General features: G+C 40.5%; 2 protein-coding genes across 9 annotated transcripts in view; one reads left to right on the plus strand and one right to left on the minus strand.

Moving 5' to 3' along the window:
- Window positions 1–18487, plus strand: part of LOC123772646 (uncharacterized) — a 46922-nt gene extending 28435 nt beyond the window's left edge. For 4 of the 5 annotated variants that reach the window (XM_069303419.1, XM_069303420.1, XM_045765901.2 and 1 more), the window contains 15 exons: window positions 2179–2307; window positions 2952–3134; window positions 4091–4230; window positions 6092–6224; window positions 6748–6879; window positions 7402–7484; window positions 10376–10520; window positions 11336–11420; window positions 12278–12423; window positions 12784–12954; window positions 13811–13950; window positions 15560–15686; window positions 15914–16036; window positions 17315–17459; window positions 17902–18487. In XM_069303419.1, coding sequence (XP_069159520.1) covers window positions 2179–2307; window positions 2952–3134; window positions 4091–4230; window positions 6092–6224; window positions 6748–6879; window positions 7402–7484; window positions 10376–10520; window positions 11336–11420; window positions 12278–12423; window positions 12784–12954; window positions 13811–13950; window positions 15560–15686; window positions 15914–16036; window positions 17315–17459; window positions 17902–17963 — 1944 coding nt within the window. In that variant the 3' untranslated portion in view covers window positions 17964–18487. Of the gene's footprint in view, window positions 1–2178; window positions 2308–2951; window positions 3135–4090; window positions 4231–6091; window positions 6225–6747; window positions 6880–7401; window positions 7485–10375; window positions 10521–11335; window positions 11421–12277; window positions 12424–12783; window positions 12955–13810; window positions 13951–15559; window positions 15687–15913; window positions 16037–16478; window positions 16646–17314; window positions 17460–17901 lie in introns of those variants that run through there. The other variant, XR_011222509.1, reaches the window with a different exon arrangement.
- Window positions 18434–21762, minus strand: part of LOC123772647 (uncharacterized) — a 31884-nt gene continuing 28555 nt past the window's right edge. For all 4 annotated transcript variants that reach the window (XM_069303424.1, XM_069303422.1, XM_069303425.1 and 1 more), the window contains one exon: window positions 18434–21044. In XM_069303424.1, the coding sequence (XP_069159525.1) occupies window positions 20989–21044 (56 nt within the window). In that variant the 3' untranslated portion in view covers window positions 18434–20988. The remainder of the gene's footprint in view (window positions 21045–21762) is intronic.

Genomic DNA, 21762 nt, shown 5'->3' on the forward strand with positions numbered 1-21762 from the left:
GTTGGATTTTTAGATAGAGTTAGTACATACTATGCCTAAAGCCACTAATACGCACAGCATTTCGAGCAATTAATTCCATTTGTTCATTAGCTTTGTGTACGTTATTTTAAACTTCATTTCCTGCTCTGAATTCTCACTCATAGTCTCCACACTTGTACAACTGGGTTTAGAAAATAAGGTTAGTATTCAGGTGCTGCTGCTGTCTTTTGCTCTCTATTCCTGTTTGGGTTCTTCCTGCACTGTAATATTTACTACTACTATTGTTATTTTCCTTTCTAACAGCTAGTATACTTGCTGGTTCCTGTGAAGTAGCTGCTTGCAGTGTCACTTCCTGCAATGTTTACAAGGCTTCCGAGTTTCTGCAAATGGTGTCTCTTTGATTTACAAATTCACACTCTACCATACACCCGTTACTTTGGTGTATAGTCCCTTATATTTTACTTCATTAAACATCAGCCTGCCCTCATTAATAATGTATACATGCTTGTTAATACAACCACCAAACCCCATATTTATAAATGTCCAAACACTTTATACATGACTCACAACTGATGATGTTCAAACTTCTCCTGAACAGTGCTTCCCTTTCTACCTATGTTTGAATCTCGCCTCTAAATCCTTCACCAATGTAAGGCAGACAAAACAGTTGCAGAAAGAACTAAAATACCTAACTTGACCCTATCCTTGGGTGTGTGTGTGTATTTGTGTGTGTGCATTTACTATTTGTGCTTGCAGAATCGAACTATTAGCTCTTGGACTGCACCTGCTGTGTGTATTGAGGGAGGAGGTTATATGTGTTTATTGAGAGGATGTAGGGGTGGGGGGATGTGGGGGCATGTGTATGTAGGGTGTGTATATATGGGGATGTGTTTGTGTATGTGTGTGTGTATGGTGGACAGGATGTGTGTGTGTGTGTGTGTGTGTGTGTGTGTGGGGTGGGAGGATTTGTGTGCATGTGTGTATGATGGAGGGGATGTGTGAGTGCATGTGGAGAGATTATGAGTTTGCGTGTGTTTGTAGGTTGGGCCAATGTATGTGCATATGTATAGGGTGGGTGGATGTATTTGCGTGTGTGTGTAATTACCTAAATGTAGTTACAGGATAAGAGCTACACTCGTGGTGTCCCGTCTTCCCAGTACTTTGTCATATAACGCTTTGAAATTACTGAAGGTTTTGTCATTACTGACAGTTTTGGCCTCCACCACCCTCTCACATAACTTGTTCCAGCCGTCTACCACTCTGTTTACAAAAGTGAATTTCCTTATATGTCTCTGGCAGCTTTGTTTTATTAGTTTAAATCTATGACCTCTTGTTCTTGAAGTTCCAGGTCTCAGGAATTCCCTATCAATTTTATCGATTCCTGTTACTATTTTCTACGTAGTGATCATATCGCCTCTTTTTCTTCTAGATCTTCTAGTTTTGCATATTTAATGCCTCTAATCTCTCCTCATAGCTCTTTTTCTTCAGTTCTGGAAGCCACTTAGTGGCATGTCTTTGCACCTTTTCCAGTTTGTTGTTGTTTGTTTGTTTGTGTGTGTGTGTGTGTGTATATATGTGTACTTACCTAGTTGTGCTTGCGGGGATTGAGCTCTGGCTCTTTGGTCCCACCTCTCAACTGTCAATTAACTAGTGTACAGGTTCCTGAGCCTACTGGGCTCTATCATATCTACAGATGTGTGGTGTGTGTGTGTGTAATTGCCTAAGTTTAATTACCTAAGTGTAGTTACAGGGCGAGAGCTATGCTCATGGTGTCCCATCTACCCAGCACTCTTTGTCATATAACCCTTTGAAGCTACTGCATGTGTGTGTGTGTGTGTGTGTAGGGTGAAGGGGTATGTCTGTGTGGTATGGGAGCGGGTTTCTTGAAGAAAAGGTTCAGGATTGTAGTGTCCTTTTTTTTTCTTTTGCATATACAGCTGTATATTGTATATACAGCTGTATATTGAGTTTAATTTAAGATTTACATGTTGATATTTCCTCTGATGGCTGTACATAACAACTTTGTTTTAATGATGCCACAATTTGTTTTTCAGCATCTTTCCATTCATATAATTGAGTGTTATCTTTAAATTAGCCAATATTACATACTAAAATATCTTTGCAAACTTCTAGACATTAACTAATCATTCAGTCAATCTACAGGTAAATGACTCACTTGACCATTTCTTGTTCCCTCAGGTGGCAGCCACAGACCTGCCCCCATATGCCCCGTTCTTCAAGGAGTATGCCTCTACCAAGAAGATTGGGAGCCTTAGCTCAAATACCCTAGCGCTACTTGCCAAGGATATGTCACCCTATTCCCTTCCAGTAAGTCCCGCGTGGTGGGTTATCTATCGAGTCCCGCATGGTTGGTTATCCATTGAGTCCCGCATTGTTGGTTATCCATCGAGTCCCAGCATGGTTGGTTATCCATCGGGTGAGATCTGTGTTGTTGGTTATCCATTTAGTGTATCCTGTGTGATTGGTGATCCATCAGAAGACATGATCACAACTTGCAAAATTGTAACAGGAAACACTGCAAAGAGAGAGAGGTAGATGGAAGATATCATTAAAATTAGAGATGATGTTTCTCAGAGAATTCTTTGCTCCTTCAGCAACGCACAGACTTAATCCTACGTCAGAAGCATTATCATCTCCACCCCTGGGGCCTGATCAAGGACCGGGCCACGGGGACGTTAAGCCCCAAAACCATTTCAAGGTAACCTCAGGGTAACCTGTTTTGTATTTGTCTTGGCAAATACAAAATAGTAAGATAGACAAAATCTCCCAACTATAGTGCCTGTAGTGTGCTGCTTGCTAGTATTAACAGCATTGATTGTTAAATTGGAAGTTTCAATGCGTCATATGACAAAAGATTATAGTAAAGACGGGACTAGGTAATTACACAATCAAACTCCTTTCTTTTTGTATCCAAGCATTACCACAGAGAACAATTTCCTCCCTCCCCACAGTGTCTGCGGGGGGCCAATGTGACATTTGGAGGCACAGGTAACCTCACCGTCGACATGATCAAACAAGGTGTAAACTTCCTGCCCTGCATGAGTGCCACCGATGCCCGGAGAGTGGCTCCAAGTGACCTCTTCAAGACGTTTGAGGCTATCAAGGCGACGGGCAAACCTCTATCTTTGGCAGCTGTGAGTACAGTATATTTCATATTTTACATTGTATATAATGTTCAATAAAAAACCCATCTCGCACTTCTGTACCATTCATCAGTAATAAAAATAACACTTTTCAAATTGTAAAAAAAAAACTTAGATTTTTGTTTAAAATATGGATATTTGTGTTAATACAACCCAAACATTTAGGTCTAGTAGTGCATTGATCCATAAAAATTCTATAAATTAAATTGCAATCATATTACAGTATAGAAGATACAATTCAAATTGTTTTTACTTCCCATCATAGGATGAATGGCCACCAGTGTAACTTTATGCTCAGTTGTCAATCTCGTCTCCAGTTTGGCCCATGATCCCTTCCCCCCCTCCCCCCAAAAAAAAAAGTGAGCAATACTGCACAAAATTCAAAATGAAAAACAACCAGATAATTATATTTTAACTATCCTCAGTTTCTTTCCAATAATTCCACCTGCTTTTATTAAAATTCATATCTTCAGAAATCTATAAAAATGTAATCTACCCCATATAAATGTTTTCTATAATAATGGGAACCAATTTCCACCCCCAGTCTTTCCCATACACTAGTCCAAAATATTGCTTTGGCACATGTACATGATAATCATTTATTTTATGCTGTATTGTGTTAACAGATTCCAAAATTATACATATTTTTTTACTGCATCTGCATTGTTTTAATTTTTTATGATTGTGACAAGTTTTTATTGAGGAAAGCTTTCCATTTATCTATAACATCCTCAAGGCAGTCTTAATTCAGAAGTCTTATTTTCCAGGTTTCCATTCCATTACCAAAGACCAGCATCATCTTGTGCTAGACTGAATATTAGTGCACAAGGTTATACCAGTATGTTGCTCTCCTATTCCACTCTTCCTCTACAGCCACGAATCGTTAACGTGTGTCTCACTTTTTCCTACTCTACAAACATGTGTCGTTTCCCCTTTTCTGCCAACAGTGCCGAGTGTTCAGAGACAAGCTGTTGGACTGGGCCAAAACGGACTTGCCAACCGGCCTCAAATCCCTGACAGATATTGGCCAGCAGCTCTTCCTGAATGATATGGCAACCATACCCTCGTGTGTCATCGTCGACATGGGGTGAGTCTACAGGAGGGTTTACAATACTGCCTTGTTCTCACTGTATTCTATGAATTGTGCATTCATCTATATGTGCTTAGAGTGAGCATCTGCTTCTGAACCCCCATCTATCAGTCTCTAGTCACCAATTGCAATGGCATCTTTTATTCTGGTCCTGTTGTTTCTCATTACACTGTCTCCTTTTTAAACAATGTATGGATGTAGCCTCTACTACCTCCCCATTTAGCTCATTCTACTTACTGCTCTTGCATTGAAAAGTGCTCTTACATTCTTACGGCTCGTGAATGGCTCTTTTGACACTAGATGGAGCGCAACAAACAAGACGAATGTCGTCTACTTTTACATATGTTCTCAGGAACCATCAGCCCCAAATGTAACACAATGACTTTTATTTTGTGGCACGTTCCAGTGCATAAACAACAAGGCTCTATAAATATAAAATAATTTCTACACTCAACTAGGCCATCAGTGCTTAAAGAACGAACTGTACCTTCAAATTGAACATGCTGCTAATAATGAATAGAGATAAAATTACAGAATTGGTAATATATATAAATATGCACATGTGTAAAGGAAGGACATGATAGGTGCATCAACTGAAGATAAGGCACCGAGCCTGAAGAAATCTTGTCTCTTACCCTGAGCTATGTATGATCATCAAGCATCTGATAAGTCTTCTCATGAACAAGTGTGTGAGCCTAATTTAGAGGCTCTGTTTGCTTCCTCTAGTCACCTGTAGTCACCTGCAGACTGAGTGAGATTATGCACGGGCAGATGAGGACAATGGTTAAGGCCACCACGAATATATATACAGTGTGTGTATTTAATATTTGTAACTATAGAATCAAGCTATTAGCTCTTGGACCCTGCCTTTCTAACCCATTTATTTTTCTCTATTATGTTTACTGCATATATTTCTTTCTAACACACACACACACGCACACACATTCTCAGGAAGCAGCCAATAGCAGTTGTCTAACTCCCAGGTACCTATTTACTGCTAGGGGAACAGACACACCAAGGTGAAAGAAACTGCCAATTTGTTTCCGTCTCCGCCATGAATCAAACCCGAGCCCTTAGGACTACAACCCCAAAGTGCTGTCCACTCAGCCATGAGAGTGAGTGAGTGTTTATTTTATGTACTCACCTAGTTACACATACACACATACATATGTGTTTATGAATGTACTGTATGTATGTACAGCAGTCATATGTAGAGGGTTCTGAATGGTTCCTTGTACACATTCCTGAAGACTGTGTTTTTATATCAAGTTTTGTTTAGCATGTACGTGCAGATGTATTTACCCAGATGTATTCATAGTTGGAGAAGATTCAGCGGTATGCCACCAGACTCGTCCTTGGGAACTGAGAGGTATGAGCTATGAGGAAAGGCTAAGGGAGCTGAAACTCACATCCCTGGAAGACAGGAAGAGTAAGGGAAGACATGATAACCACCTACAAGATTCTCAGGGGAATTGACAGGTGGGCAAAGACAAATTCTTCAGCAAGGGGTGGAATACGAACAAGGGGACACAGGTGGAAACTTGGCACCCAAATGAGCCACGAAGACATTGGAAAGAATTTTTTCAGTGTCAGAGTAGTTAATAAATGGAATGCACTAGGAAGGAGGCTGACTCCATACACAGTTTCAAATGTAGACATGATAGAGCTCAGGAATCTGTATACCAGTTGATTGACGATTGAGAGGCGGGACCAAAGAGCCAAAGCTCAACCCCCGCAAGCACAACTAGGCGAGACAACTCGATGAGTACCCATATATACTACCCTATGTTTCTTGGGTCCTGCATCTTGGCCATTAATTAAATGATTATCTCTTGTGTTCTCTCTCTCATCTCATCAGGAATATTGCCCTGCAAGTGATGACCAGGGAGATGAAGCAGGTCCTGTTGATGCAGATGTGCAAGATGAACATCCTCTCCACCATCCCTCAGGATGGCAGGCGACTCTTCATTAATTCTATTGTCGGTGACATGGTAAGCTCTCTCACACACACACACACACACACACACACACACACACACACACACACACACACACACACACACACACACACACACACACACTCCTGAGACCTGGAACTTCAAGAACAAGAGGTCATAGATTTAAACTAGCTAAACACAGATGCCGAAGAAATATAAGAAAATTCACCTTCGCAAATAGAGTGGTAGACGGTTGGAACAAGTTAAGTGAGAAGGTGGTGGAGGCCAAGACCGTCAGTAGTTTCAAAGCATTATATGACAAAGAGTGCTGGGAAGACGGGACACCACGAGCGTAGCTCTCATCCTGTAACTACACTTAGGTAATTACACTTAGGTAATTACTTACCTAAGTGTAATTACACTTGTACAAATAAAAGCATAGATGTGGAGAATGCATAGATGCAAGGGGCAAACAAAGCTAATTCAAAAATGTAAGTTATAATTAAATGGATAGAGACGGGAAGAAATAAAAAGCAAATAAGCAGTGTTAATTCTTCTTATTTTTCTTCGCCTGCAGATGAGTGCAGCAGGAGCTAAACTGGGAATATGTGAGTTAAACTTGCTGGGTATGTGTGCATTTGACCTCAGTCCGGATAACATGAAGAAAATGGACGAGTTTGCCTCGTCAGAGTTTCTCAAGCGTCTGCAGGTTAGTTTGTCAGTGTTTTAGTTTATCCTTTAGTTTCCCTGATGCCTGTGTTTCTCACTGTGCTTGTGTGTTATATAGAACCATTGTGCTTCATTGAAGCTGGACACATCTACTGGGCTACCACACTTGAATCATTAATCGACGTGTATGATGTTTTTCTAAACTCCTGGGCAAGTTCAAATTTATACTTGGATCCATACATGGGGTTTGATTCAACTGTTTTCCTTTCCTAGTTTTTTTTCACTCTGTCAGAGATGACAATCCTTCAGTGTTAAGTTTCATTGTCACCTCACCCAGGGCATACTCATGTCTGCTCACCCAGGTCATACCCATGTCTGCTCACCCAGGGTATACTCATGTCTGCTCACCCAGGGCATACTCATGTCTGCTCACTGATAGAGCCGGTCATCCTGTACTCAATGCCATAAATGCATTTGAGCGCAACTGTAACATTTAATGGCAAAAAACATTTTCATATTTAATTTTGGAAGAACAATACATCTTGTTTGCACCTGTCCACAGAAAGCCTTCATAAGCCCGGTGCCTCCATGCCTCGACCAGTCGCAGCAGCAACAGATTGGTCAGATGCTCATCAGTGTCAAAGGGTAAGGGGGTAAGGTTGTTTACATGGTAGCTGTATAAAAGTTAAATCATTCCTAAACATAGCTCCCAAGCATGATCATATGTAAAATCATTCCACAAGTTATTGTATAGCATACAGAAAGAAAAATTAAAGCCAAGCAAGCATGTATGCATGAGTTCAGTGAACCCTTGACTTTATATTTAATAAATATGATACCATCCACCATCTACCATCCGGGTTTGGAGTCCCTGTGCCTTCTTTCACCAATTTCGAGGTAAACTCCAGAGCTGGAGCCCCTCTGACAGTTCCTGTGACGGTGCTGGAACCAATCGTATTGGAGTTTGCCTTTGCATTGGAGGCTTTCAGTGCCGTGGAGAAGGGGGACCTGTTGCATGGGTGACAGCTTCTCCCCCCATATCAATCCACCCTTGCTTTGCGCCCTGGAGAGGCCACTCCAGAGCGACAACCAGAGTGCAACTCCATAGACTCCTGAAACTGATGGATGCCTAATACTACCACCACTCAGAAAAGACAGAACTACAAGAGCAGGTGGTGAAATGTGAAAGAGGACCTGAATGCAACCACCAGTGAGGAACTGAATACCATGAGATCCTCAGTCTGTATGGTGCAACATTCTAAGGTCAAGATGGTAACAAATGGACAATGGGAATATGCTACAGGCCTGACAGTAGCAGCAGCAGAGGAAGTTACTGATCTGCAAAATGTGATCAATGTGGCATCAGAAACCCAAACTCTCATAATGAGTGACTTTAATCACAAGACAATAGTTTGGGTAAATCCTAACATCAGAAGCAGAAGAACAATAATTTCTTGACCTGTCACAGTACTCCTTTCTCATACATTGTGTCTGAGCCTAACTGAGGAAACAGCATTCTAGATCTAGTGCCAACATCAGAAGAGGGCATCATTTATCAGATTCAGGTAGGGGAAAAGTTCACCCCATTGTGTAACCACACTGCAGTATTCAAAGATGGATTACAAAAACCCATGTAAAGATCCAGGATGATGACTTTCAAGATTACCCTCAATTACCTTCATTTCTCATCAAGAAATGAGAGAGGAATTGCGAAACACCTTCTTGAAGGAAAAAATTGGCAACTATGGCATGGAAGCATCTTGAGAAAATTTAAAGATCATCACTGAACTCATAAAAAATGTGCCAAAAGTGAGAAAGAAAAGAAAGGGAACTAGACGGATGACATGGGTAGTAAAAACCAGTCCCCCATGGCACAGTGGTAAGACACTCGCCCGGCACTTCGTGATTGCTTTGGCCTAGGTTTGTATCCTGGCCAGGAAGGATTGACCGGGTGCCAATCCTTAACTGTAGCCTGTTCACCCAGCAGTGAATGGGTACTTGGTTATTAAACGATTTGGCGGGTTGTATTCCGGGGAAAAAATTAAGATTAAGGACCTGCCCGAAACGCTATGCGTGCTAGTGGCTTTACAAGAATGTAAGAACTTTTGTATATAAATACAATAATAAAAAAAAAAGATAACCGCCCCTGAAGAAGGCATAAAATAAACATAATAGATTATGAGATATATAGAAGGGCATTTAATTCAGCCACTCAGGAAATCAGGTCAGCCAACTGACTGAAAGAAAACTTGACCAAAACATAAAGATCCAAAGTCATTCTATGCCTATATAAGAAGTACTGTAAAAGTCATTCTATGCCTATATAAGAAGTACTGTAAAAGTCATTCTATGCCTATATAAGAAGTACTGTAAAAGTCATTCTATGCCTATATAAGAAGTACTGTAAAAGTCATTCTATGCCTATATAAGAAGTACTGTAAAAGTCATTCTATGCCTATATAAGAAGTACTGTAAAAGTCATTCTATGCCTATATAAGAAGTACTGTAAAAGCAAAACAAAGGACTCTATAGGACCCTTAAAAGATGAGACTAAGTTATAACAGACAATAAAAGGGCAGCAAACATTTTTAATGAATACTCTACGCGAGTCTTCATACTAGAAAGATTAGACGACATCCCATTACCTACACACATGTTTGAAGGTGAAGAGAATGAATTAATATTAAGGCCTTACAAGAAGATCTCTCTGAACTCCACCAATGGTCAGAAGACAGGTAAATGCTTTTTAATATCGAAAATATATGGCCTTGCATGTGGGGCATAACAATGTCATAACTACCAAAGTAACAACATTGCTTTGCAACAGAGTGATGAAAAAAAGGACCAAAGAGTAAGAATCCATCATTGACTGAAAGTTGCACAACAGGTGGGAGCGTCAGTAAAAAAAAAAAAAAAAAAAGGCTAACCAAACCCTAGGAATAATCAAGCATACTTTTGACCTTCAGGAAAAGAAGGTAGTTCTTCAATTGTATAAATCTCTGGTGCACCCCAACTTGTATTATTGTATACATGCATGAAGACCTCATCTTCAGAAAGACATACAAAGGAGCCTCAATTAGAGTTCCAGCACCGAGGTCGTCATGTGAAATGCTCGTTTTGCGAAATGAATTTCCCCATTTATTTCCCCACATTTATGTTCAGAATAAAAATTACCAAAATAATGGAATTTCTTACAAACGTGATCGTCACTAAGCGGGCAGCTCTGGTAAACTGAGGCAGGTCGGTCCATGCCACGAGGAACCATAGGCTCGGTTGACCCGAACATGTATCGATGAATATTGTTAGTTGACAACACGATCATAAGTCGAGCCGCATTTTCTGACCAAATTTACATCGTTACTCGAAAATATCGTAAGTAGGGACAATTATAAGTCGAGGTATCACTGTAATTGGTTTAAAATCTTTTCACTTAAGCCCTCTCCATTCCAACCTTTCTTGTTGCACACTATATTTACTCCTGTTTTCCTATGACCTTTCATCTGCTTTGCAGTCCAATGTGACCTCTGACCTTCCAGGCCCACCAACACCTGGAAGGACGCAAGTGACGTCAGCTGCATCATGGGAATGCTCACCAGCACCAACTTAATGGCGATCCCGGATGAAGTCTACACCTCTACGTCCTGCAACATTATGATGTCACCCTTCGAGGATGGTCAGCCGGTGAGGGGTAGGGGGGGGGAAGCGAGAATTTGAGGATGGGTGAGTGGAAGAGAGAGAGGGAAGGAAAGGGAGAGAGGGGAGGAAGAGCGAGAGAAAGTGGTGAAAACATAAAGGAAAGGCAATCAAGAGAGGGGGGGGCAGGAAGGAAGAAGAATGGAGAGGGAATTAAGGTTGTTAAAAGGAATACAAACGGACATGGAGAGAAAAGTTGGAGAGAGAGGACACAGCCCATCCTCCCGTTTAGATAGTACTGTTTGTAACTATGTGCACCATAGTACAAACATTAACATACTATGCAATTTGTAGAATTTTGTACTATTCACTTAATAGTCCAAAAAAATTAAGCTAAAACAAACTTTAATATTCCTAGGCCTAGTATAGCACACACATGTACTATATTAGGCCTCAGATAGCATGTATTAGGCCTAGAGGCCTAATGTAGACTCTAGGTTAGTTTAGTTTAGTTAGCCTTTGCAACATAAGTAGAAAATCGTTTTCCAGTTTGCCCAAATTAAATACAGTAGTACCGATTTCTACTTTCTAATTGCGTTGTACGTCAATATGTGTACTATGGTTCTGATCCTTCCTATACAGTATAGTACAGTACAGTACTATCAAAACAGGAGGATGCACTAGAGGACACACCGACGTGGGAGATTTTGGGTGGTGAGGATAAAGGAAAGAGAGGATGGGATGCTAAAATATGCAAATCTTATCATATGATCTGGCTGACCAATGATAATGTCAATATGGAAGGAAGCACCAATAATAATTCCATTACAGAAAGCAGCATCAATAACCCATCATGTTTACAGGATGTGTGTAAGATAGCTGCCATGCTTCAAAGAAAGAGCATCGCCGTCGATCAGACAAAGAGATGCATCAAGCTGAGGCAGGCAGGTGAGTCAGAGGGCTGCTTTTCATAGCTCTTAAGCTGATATCCGGTTACTCTATTTATGTCACCTACGCTCAGATCCCCACACTTGTCAGGATTAAACTGCACCTGCCAAACTTTTCTCCATCTTAAAAGCTTATTTAAATCTTCAAGTGGCAATATTGTCTTCTTCTGAATTAAGTGCCCTATTTTTGTATCTTCTGCAGTGTTGCTGGCCAATAATGTATTTAAATCATTCATATACAGTATATGGTAAAAAAAGATCCCAAGTCAAGAGCCCTGAAGCAGTCAACGTACAATGCTTTCCAACATGGATTTCACTCCATTTATGCTAAAGCTTTCTTTAGAAATAACCTTCTCTCCCCAATACTCTATGGCTATCATTGTAATCAATCTCTCGGTACACTACTTTCAGGGCTCGGGGCTACTTTCATGATTATTACCCTTCTTAATCATCTTCTCTATTTCCCACCCTCTTGCTCCACCTTCCTCAGCTACTTGTACTTAGCTCATAATTTACCTGAGGGTCTCTTAACACTAGTGCCCTCAAGGAGGACAGAAAGCCAGTGGCTTGTCAAAGGCCCCCCTCTCCTTTTATCCTGATAGTAACATTCAGCAGTGTTTTTAACATATACCAGCGTTTTGGCATTTACGGCTTCGACGGGTAGGCAGTTCCATGAGTTTATAACCCTATAGATAAAAAAAGCATTCTTGTTTTCTGTTCATATATTGTCTTCTGGTTTTCCCATCTGGCTTTTTGGTTTCTTCTGATTCATCTTTCAATTGGCTCTTCTATTGTTTTCCTGGACTTCCTCTTATTTTTATAGACATTTTACTCTTCCTTCACATTCTCTTCCTGTAGGTACTGGTGCCACAACCTGTGACAAAATATCTTGTGGGGGAGTTGCTGTCATGACTTCTGCAGAGATCAGAAATCTTCAGCTGCAGGATGTGAAGGATAATTTGGAAGAACTCGGCTCCCAGGACATGGGTATGGAAAACGCTATGGTAAGTGGGGCATGGCATGGGCAGGGCCACGGTAAGTGAGGCATGGGTCAGGAGGGTATAGCTGATAGGACAAGACAAACTTTAGCCTGTTTTTTTCTAGAGCTGACATTTTCTTACCTACAAGACTGACCCTCACAAAATTAACTTTCCATTAGACTGGAGTAAATGCCTCTCCTTGATCACAAATCTGACCTTCCCTTAAATACAGAAACTTTTCTCTTGCCTACCAAAAGAAGATCCTCTCATATAAACAAGTTTGGTATATTTTTATCCTTCAAATATGACATTTCTCCATTCACGAGAGCAAGCAGGTTTTTACCCATTAGCAATCCTTTACCTACAACCATGACTTCACTACAGGTCCTGGCTGACAAGGTGAGGCAGCTGAGAAACCAGAATAACCTAACACAGGAGGAGCAGACTAAGTTTGGCTACATCTACCAAGCCTTCACCAAGGACGACATAAACAACTTTACTTCATGGGCACCCCCCGCTGCCAAGGAGATGCTGGCAAAAATGTCTGATGATGCAGTAAGTGGGTACAACAGGGTTGGTTCACAGGGAATAGGGAGGGACTGTAACCATCAGGGAAGAGAACAGTAAACCAGTGACTATATTGAGGACAGACAAAGAGCTGGACTATGAAAACGAAGGGGAGAAAGTGATCAACCTGAACCATCAGGGATCAAAAACTGACCCTGTAAGAAGACCAGGCCAAGTGCTTGAACAGAAAAGGGAGGAAGGGAAGGGATAGAGAGGGTAGGAAGTAGACTGATTGAAAAAGAGGAATAAGAAGGGTGAGCGAAGATGGAGAAGTGAAAGTAAGTCTACAAATCCTGTTGAATACCTATGATGCCAAAGACAATATATTCAAATACTGTATATAAGAAACATAAATTATATGAATATATAACATATTTGATCAGTTATAACTGACAAAACTAATTCTTTTAAAATAATAAGAGTACTATTGGATATTGGTTTCTCTAAATAACAATTAAGTCTACTTTTCTGTTTACTTTCTTGCCCGATGGTCTACTACTAACTACCCGGTACTCGCCTGCCTGTAATTTCTTGCTTGTCTGTCTTAACTACTCGCCCACTTTACTATCTATTCGATCTAATTACTCATCTACTCCCCTACTCCCTTATTCACTTAACCAATACTCTTACGAACTTAAAAATAAGTCAGCTAATCGTGTACAAACCTACCATCCTGCCTACTAATCCACCAATTTATTCATTGTTACACTAACCTATACACCCATTTTCTTATCCACCTATCTACTTATTCAACCATCCATTTTTCTAAGCTTTATCCATCTACAGCACTCTCACCAATTCTCGTATTCAGCCTTTCACCAACTCCTTTTACTCTCCCCATCAGATAACAGCACTCAGGGACAAGATACTAACCAAGTACAAGAACACATCGAACATGACTTCACAGGACCTGATGCTGCTGGGGCGAGTGGTGTGCTACCTCACTCAAGACCAGATCAACGCCATCCCCTTGACTGCTTTTCTGTGCGTATGAGCTTAGTGTTGGGGGTAGGCAAGGCAGGGAAAGTGTTTAGTGTTGGGGAAGGGGAGGCAGGGAAATTGAAAAGGAATGAGGAGTAAGATCAAGGGAAACACAGAAACCAAGGCAAAGGTAAAAGGAAATTAAATGATAGATGGAGACAGGCTGAGTAAAATTAAGACACCTCAAGACTGAAATATGAAGCAACATAGCCAATAAGAGAAACAAGCATGGTTTCTTTCTTCCATTCCTGGGCCAGGATATCCTTTCCAGTCTTACACTAAACAGATTACTCACTTTTAAGCTTCTCAGTGCAGGCTTTTAATGTGTCTCTTTGTATTATGCCTACTTTACCCCAGTGGAGGATGCCATTTGTTAAATTATGCAAAGATTTAACCAGTACAGTGAAGGCTCCTACCCCCTTATGTCCTGAAATTCCTTTTCCTAAAACGTTTGCACTGTCTTTCCCACACTAGTGCCTTGCTTACAACTGGGTTGAAGACTAAGGTGGTGCATGCTGTTTCCTCTTTCTGCAGATCTTTATGCAATTTTTATGCTATGAGATTAATACCTTTCACACACCAGGGATTGTTTGTCCATGTACATCAGTTGACTGTCACAATGCTTTCATGGCCCTGGAATCTCTTAACCCTTCTAATCCTGATATTATTTTGGCCATTCCTCTTTAGACAGTCGAGTTTTGCTGGGCTTCCAATCATTAGTATAGACTCTTATGACACTTTGAATATTGCTGCTAAAGAGGCTGTTTGTTCCTTTCATATCGCAGAAGCAAATTTCTTCCTTGGCTGTACTTCATGTCATTCACATCGCATATTTTGCATCTGTTAGAGGTAGTTGATAAGCTATTACAAATTATGTATCATCAAATGTGACCTGTTCCCATGGCCTTCCTCCTGTCACCATAACAGGAAGCGAGGAATACCTCTGACTAGGTTAAGTATTGGCCACACACAATTCACTCATGGGCCTTTTAATGGAACAAAAATCTGTGTTTTACTGTCGGAATTGCTTTGTCCTGCTTACAGTCGTGCACCTCCTCTTAAAATTTTCAGCATGACAGAAAATTTGGCTTTCCCACTTATTTTTGGAGTCGTGTGTGTCTCGATAAAATATGATTATTTTGACATCTCGTCCTATATCCTTCTGTTTTCACATTAGCATCCCGAGTGATATCCAGGAACTTGTGAATATTGTGACTTGGAGGTTGCTGTATATAACCTTTCCTGTCCTCAATACTGTAAAACAGCTGTTGATGCTGAGCAATGTCTAATATTGCTACCATGTATATTGTCAATACAACTCATTGTACTAGAAATGAGGTAGTTGATAAGAAGTAAATTTATAAAAAGTTGTAGCAAACCAGTTACAAATAATACTATCATTATGCGTATCAAACACTGTTGATGCTTACAGCATTACATAGTATGCATGGTACAGCATTGCATATTACGAAGCATACATATACTGCTATAGCACCTACTGTTACTAAAAGTACAACTATATTATTACTAAACTACAACTACTGCTGTTTCTACAAGTGTAACAAGTGAAAGTGTAACATGTACTAATAACGCTGCTCTCTCTGGTCACCAGGGACACCATGAGGTACTTGGGCATCCTGGACTGTAGTGGTCAGAACAGCACTGTCAACCTGGCCGCCAGAGCTGTAGCTGCCTACAGCAGTGACAACAGAAACATCCAGTACTGGGACCCTGCCACGGTGAGGGAGGGAAGGTGGGGGTGTGAGGAAGGGAAAGTGGGGGGTGAGGGAGGGAAGGTGGGGTGAGGAAAGAAGGGGGGTGAGAGAGGGAAGGTGGGGGTGAGGGAACAGTGAGGGAGGTGGTGACAAGGACATAATTATACCTGGTCTACACCATATAAAGAAGAAAACTGGTGTACTTGTTGGGACATATTGGACATAATTACAGCTGGTCTACCTGTTGACAGGTGAGCGAGATGGGACTCCTGATGGGTGGTCTCAGCCCAGAGAGCTTGGCCATGATGCCTGACAGAGCCTTCTCAGGTCTGACCTCAGCTGGCATACAATCTATTCCCCCCGGTGTCTTGAAGGTGAGTCTATCCCAGCCCCAGTGTCTTGAAGGTGGGTCTATCCCAGCCCCAGTGTCTTGAAGGTGAGTATCCCCCAGTATCTTGAAGGTGAGTCTATCTCGACCCTAATGTCTTGAAGGTGAGTCTATCGTAGACCAGTGTCTTGAAGATGAATCTATCCCAGCCCCGGTGTCTTGAAGGTGAGTGTCCTAGCCCAGTGTCATGATGGGGAGTTTATCCCGGCCCTGGCGTCTTGCTTGAATTTACCCGAGGGCCACCAACATGCTACTGGCCCAGATGAAGACAGGAAGCTGGCAGCTTGTCAAAGGTTCCCCCATTTATCCTGATGATTTTTTTTTTTGGTGGATTTTAAAATTTAACAGTTTTTTGGCCTTTTTTATTTTCTGTTGGTGGTTCCAAGGATGTATAACCCTGTGGTGAAAAATATATACTCTATTTTCAGTCCTGCCACAATGGCTTGCTGAGCTTGACTTGCATCTGACCTTTTTGAAGAAATTGTTTGGCTCAACATCCTTCAAACTGTTCCGTATTCCAAAGGTTTGAATGAGATCCACCTTGGCATGCCTGGTTTCCCGGTGTTGTTAGCTCCGAGGCCATTAACTGTTCCAGGTATGAGAGTCGACTTTGTTCTAGAATTGTTTTTAATGCCTGGTGTTGTAATTTCTGTCTTAAAGATGCAGTATTTCTGATCCAGTATTTTGAAGACAAGTCTGTTCCAGTCCCATTGCCTTGAAGGTGAGTGTATCCCATCTGCATTTCAAGGGTATAGACATTAATCGGTACAGAAAGTCAGTGGTAGATGAAATTTGAATACTGTACAGTGGTTCAGTGGTAGATTGTCATTGGGGAGTACAGTAAATGCAAGTTGTGAGTGGTGTTACTGAATGAAAGTGGCAGTGTTAGAGAGGTATCAATAGTTGTAATGTTGTCTTGTAATATAGTTGTTCTCTCTTCTCTCTCTATTTGGTTTTCCTTATAAATAAATTTGAGATAATTCTTTGTTTCTAATAATTATCTTTGTAATTCAGGACTCCAAATTTGCATTTGATGGCAACCAAAAAGTGGCAGCCAATACCTAGTCTCACACTACTGTCGCTATGCTTTTGTTGCCTTAATCCACTGCCATGAGTTTCACGATGCAGTGTGGTAAATACAACCGCAGGGTCTTTAAAAGTGTGGTTATTGTATAAAATCAACCCGTCCTCCAAAAATAACAATACTGTACTCTTAGATATTGTGTGTAAGCTCAAGTGCCTCAATGTATACCACCACCTGCAGGTAATTAAAGTGTCCCAGATCAAGAACCTGAGCCCCACGACAGCAGCATCCATCTCTGCGAGTCAAATGGCACAGTTCAACTTGGAGATGAAGGCAGCACTGCAGGGGGTGTTGCCATCAGCAGGTTATAGGTCAGGGTCGCCAGGTTAGTGACTAACACACACACACACACTAACAGATGAAATGCATTAGGCAGTGATGTGGTAGAGGCAGACTCCATACACAGTTTCAAATGTAGATATGATAGAGCCCAGTTGGCTCAGGAATCTGTACACCAAATGATTGATAGTTGAGAGACGGGACCAAAGAGCCAGAGCTCAACCCCCGCAAGCACAATTAGGCGAGTACACTGACACACACACACACAGTGTGTGTGTGTCAGTGTATATACACTATGATTTAATATACAGTACTGTACATGTATAGAAGGCATGTTTGTGTTATAAATATTTATATTACAGTATATTATTACACTGAATTTCTCAACATTACTATTCATATTTAAATTATTTGATCGTGTACACTATTTTCCATTTTCAAATTATAATTATTGCTGTTAATGGTGAACTATCTATAATGTCTTTCAGAACTCTGCTTCTCTAGCCTTTTGGGGGCTTTGGTATTGGTAGTAGTATTGGTGATGATGTAAGCCTACCTGGTTAACCCCCACTAGACCATCAGTTGCATAGACCTACCTGTATCAGCAGTTGGGTGGGCCTGTCTGCCAACCCCCACTGGACCAGCAGCTGAGTACTTGGTAACCTCCACAGAACTAGCAGCAGCTGTGTTTGCCAACCCCCACTGGACCAGCAGTTGTCACAAACACAACGAAGCCACCCACAGCCAATAAATATTCTTGGATCTTTTTAACAACTTCACATGTCATGTATTTCTTAATTTTCAAATTTGAATTGATTATTCCTCAGAAACAAATAGGCTTACAAATTTTAATAAAAATTTTGTCAACCGGATAATATAAATTACTTGTCAGGTGTTAGATATCATAAGATTTGCTAAACCATAAAATTCCTGCTGTCTTAATTTTTACTTATAAGAATCAAATAATAGGCCTAACTTCTTTTCATAAAATTACAATTGATTGCATGTTTAGATTTCCAATTAAGTTTATTTATATTTTATTTATACCAACAAATACAATTATGAAAACCATGTTATCTTTTAAATATATAACATAACTAGTATAAACATTTTGTAATGAATTTAGAAAGCCATTTTTTTTTTTTTTTAACTTTTGAGATGTACAGTATTATATTGTATTTAAGCTCTCTGAATTGCAAAGTTTTAATGTTTTTGTACAGTTACTAGAGGGGATATCTGGCAGTGCCCATGTTTGTCCATTTTTCTCTCTCTCTACCTCAGTTTCATTCTCATCCATTTTCCATTTCTCTCTCCTATGTGCCTCCTGTTTTCTCTTTCCCCCCCCTTCATTCTCTCTCCCACTGGGCAGAATATGCTCGAGTAATGTCGAATTACCATTGAATAACAATTATTGATGTTCAATCAATGTTAACTTAATGTTACCAACTTTAAATCAATGTTATCAACATTGTACAGTTACAATGGTAAGCTAAAATGGATAAAAAAAAATTCTAACAAAAAAATGAGGGCAGTAATCAGAGGCAATGTATCAACTGGAGAAATGTCACAAGTGGAGTACAACAGGGTTCAGTTCTTGCATCAGTAATGTTCATTGTCTACATAAGCAATCTACCAGATGAAATACAGAATTATACTGACATGTTTGCTAATGATGCTAAGATAGCTTCCTGTCCAAAGTAATGGAAAATTATTACTGCCTCAAAATTTTTTTCATAAACCCACTTGTACAATTTATAGTACACAACATTTCAAACTTGATCAATAATGCATATGTATTTTAGAAATGATTACAGAATCTCACTTTTTATTTTAAATAATAGAGATAAGATTTTATCAAAATTATTTTGTGATGAACTGACAAACTAACTTTTACTACAATCATCTCCAGAACCTGGATTTTTTACTCTAAATCTAAGGTTCAGAGAGGAAATTAAGTAATCGGATTCCTGAACTAAGTCAACTCTATACCATGAATAGTTGAGGGCCACAGGCCTAACAACACTGCAAACCAGACATGACATGGCTGATCTCACTGAAACTTTTAAAATACTGAACAATTAGGAAGATATTTATCCAGACAACTTCTTTTAAAAGATCAGTTGTAACAAACAAAGCAATGGATTCAAGCTCAACAAACCTTCTTGAACCGATCAAGAGCAGCAGGTTTCAAACTTCAAACTAGTTATTTTACCCATGGATATAAATCTATTGAATTGCCTACCCCCCTCAGCCGTAAATGCCAAAACTGTTAAATTTTAAAATAAAGCTGGAAAAAAATCATCAGGGTAAATAGGAGGACCTTTGACAACCTGCCAGTTTTCTGTTCTCATCAAGGACACTAGGGAGAGTAGCCCTCAGGGTAAATTCAGGTAAACCACAATGTAAGAATGAAAACGGGATATTTTTTGCCCATAGGGAGCCGAGCGGACAGCACGCTGGACTTGTGATCCTGTGGTCCTAGGTTCGATCCCAGGCGCCGGCGAGAAACAATGGGCAGAGTTTCTTTCACCCTATGCCCCTGTTACATAGCAGTAAAATAGGTACCTGGGTGTTAGTAAGCTGTCATGGGCTGCTTCCTGCGGGTGGAGGTCTGGTCAAGGACCGGGCCGCGGGGACACTGAAAAGCCCCGAAATCATCTCGAGATAACCTCAAGATAGAGTTATGAACCACTGGAACTGCCTACCTGCCGAAGCCATAAGTGTCAGAATCATGCTAAATTAAAAATAAAAACAGCTTGATAAAATCATCAGGACAAATGGGAGACCTTTAACAAGCTGCCTGCTTCCTGTACTCATTGAGGCCACTAGAGAGAGTGACCCTCAGGTAAATTAAGGTAAACTATACAGGTCGTGAGTATCAAGGGTGCACTGTACAATTCGGTACTATCTACCAAATTTTGTAATACATATACGAGTTATTTGCTTTTCAAGGTGAAAATGTAAATAAAGATCATATAATAATATTGATACTAATTAATCCTCTTAGCTTGTTTAAACACTAACTACAACAACATTCTTATATACAGATAAAAAGTAAAGACTTAAGGCACTGGGCAAGTATTGCCTGTCAAATTATTAAATTTATTAATACTGAAAGTTATATGTAGTAATACTAAAAATTACACTACTGTACTGTCATCAGTATTAACCTGCTGCAAAATAGTATATATATCAGATTGGTACACTGTAAATCAATAGGAAAAATATATTCAATTTGAAAGTTGTAACAAAGTTACTACTGAAAAATAGCTGATGATGACTAATGACTCAATTCATTCATTATTGAGTGGCAAGGTCAGCTGCTGCTCCAGCAGGTGTTGCCAAGGACGGCAAGGTCAGCTGCTGCTCCAGCAGGCGTTGCCGAAGACTGTAAGGTCAGTTGCTGGTCCAGCAGGTGTTGCCAACGACGGCAAGGTCAGTAGCTGGTCCAGCAGGTGTTGCCAAGGACGGCAAGGTCAGCTGCTGGTCCAGTAGGTGTTGCCAAGTACAAAGCTCATTGTGTACTGGGTACATGTAGTATACCAAGGTGATGGTCCATGAATGCCTCCAAGTAGCTACACCAACACCAACACCAGCGTCAAGGCTCCCACGACCTCAGAGACATGTAGTCCTGAAAGCCATTTATAAACTATTTTTCAACTAAAATAATAATACTGTATAAATAAATAAATTATTCAGTGAAGGTGCACTGTGAGGAAGGTGGTGGGGAGGGGGGGGGGGGTGAACACAAAGGCTATATGATAAGGAGAGACCACACACAGGTAAATGGGTTTTGAGAAAGAGAGAGAGAAAGGGCAAGAGAGGAAGAGCAAGAGCGAGAGAGAGAGTGAGAGCGAGCAAGAGAGAGAGAGTGAGAGCGAGCAAGAGAGAAAGAGAGAGAGAGCGAGAAAGAGAGAGAGAGCGAGCAAGAGAGAGATATATAGAGAGCAAGAGAGAGAGAGAGAGAGAGAGAGAGATAGAAAGCAAGAGAGGGAGAGAGAAAGCAAGAGAGAGATATAGAAGGGCATGCTTGCACACATTCAGATAAACAGATCGCATGTAATTACCTAAGTGTAATTACAGGATGAGAGCTATGCTCATGGTGTCCCGGCTTTCCAACACTCTTATCATAACACTTTATAACTACTGACAGTTTTGGCCTCTGCCACTTTCTCACTTCACTTGTTCAAACTGTCTGCCACTCTGTTTGCAAAAGTAAAATTTCTTATATTTCTTTGGCAGCTTTGTTTAGCTAGCTAAATCTATGCCCTCTTGTTCTTAAAGTTTAAGGCCTTGGCAATTCTATGATCACTTAGTGATCATATCACCTCTTTTTCTTCTATCTTTTA

Source organism: Procambarus clarkii, chromosome 50 (assembly GCF_040958095.1).
Source record: "Procambarus clarkii isolate CNS0578487 chromosome 50, FALCON_Pclarkii_2.0, whole genome shotgun sequence".
In the NCBI taxonomy this organism is placed as follows: Eukaryota; Metazoa; Arthropoda; class Malacostraca; order Decapoda; family Cambaridae; genus Procambarus; species Procambarus clarkii.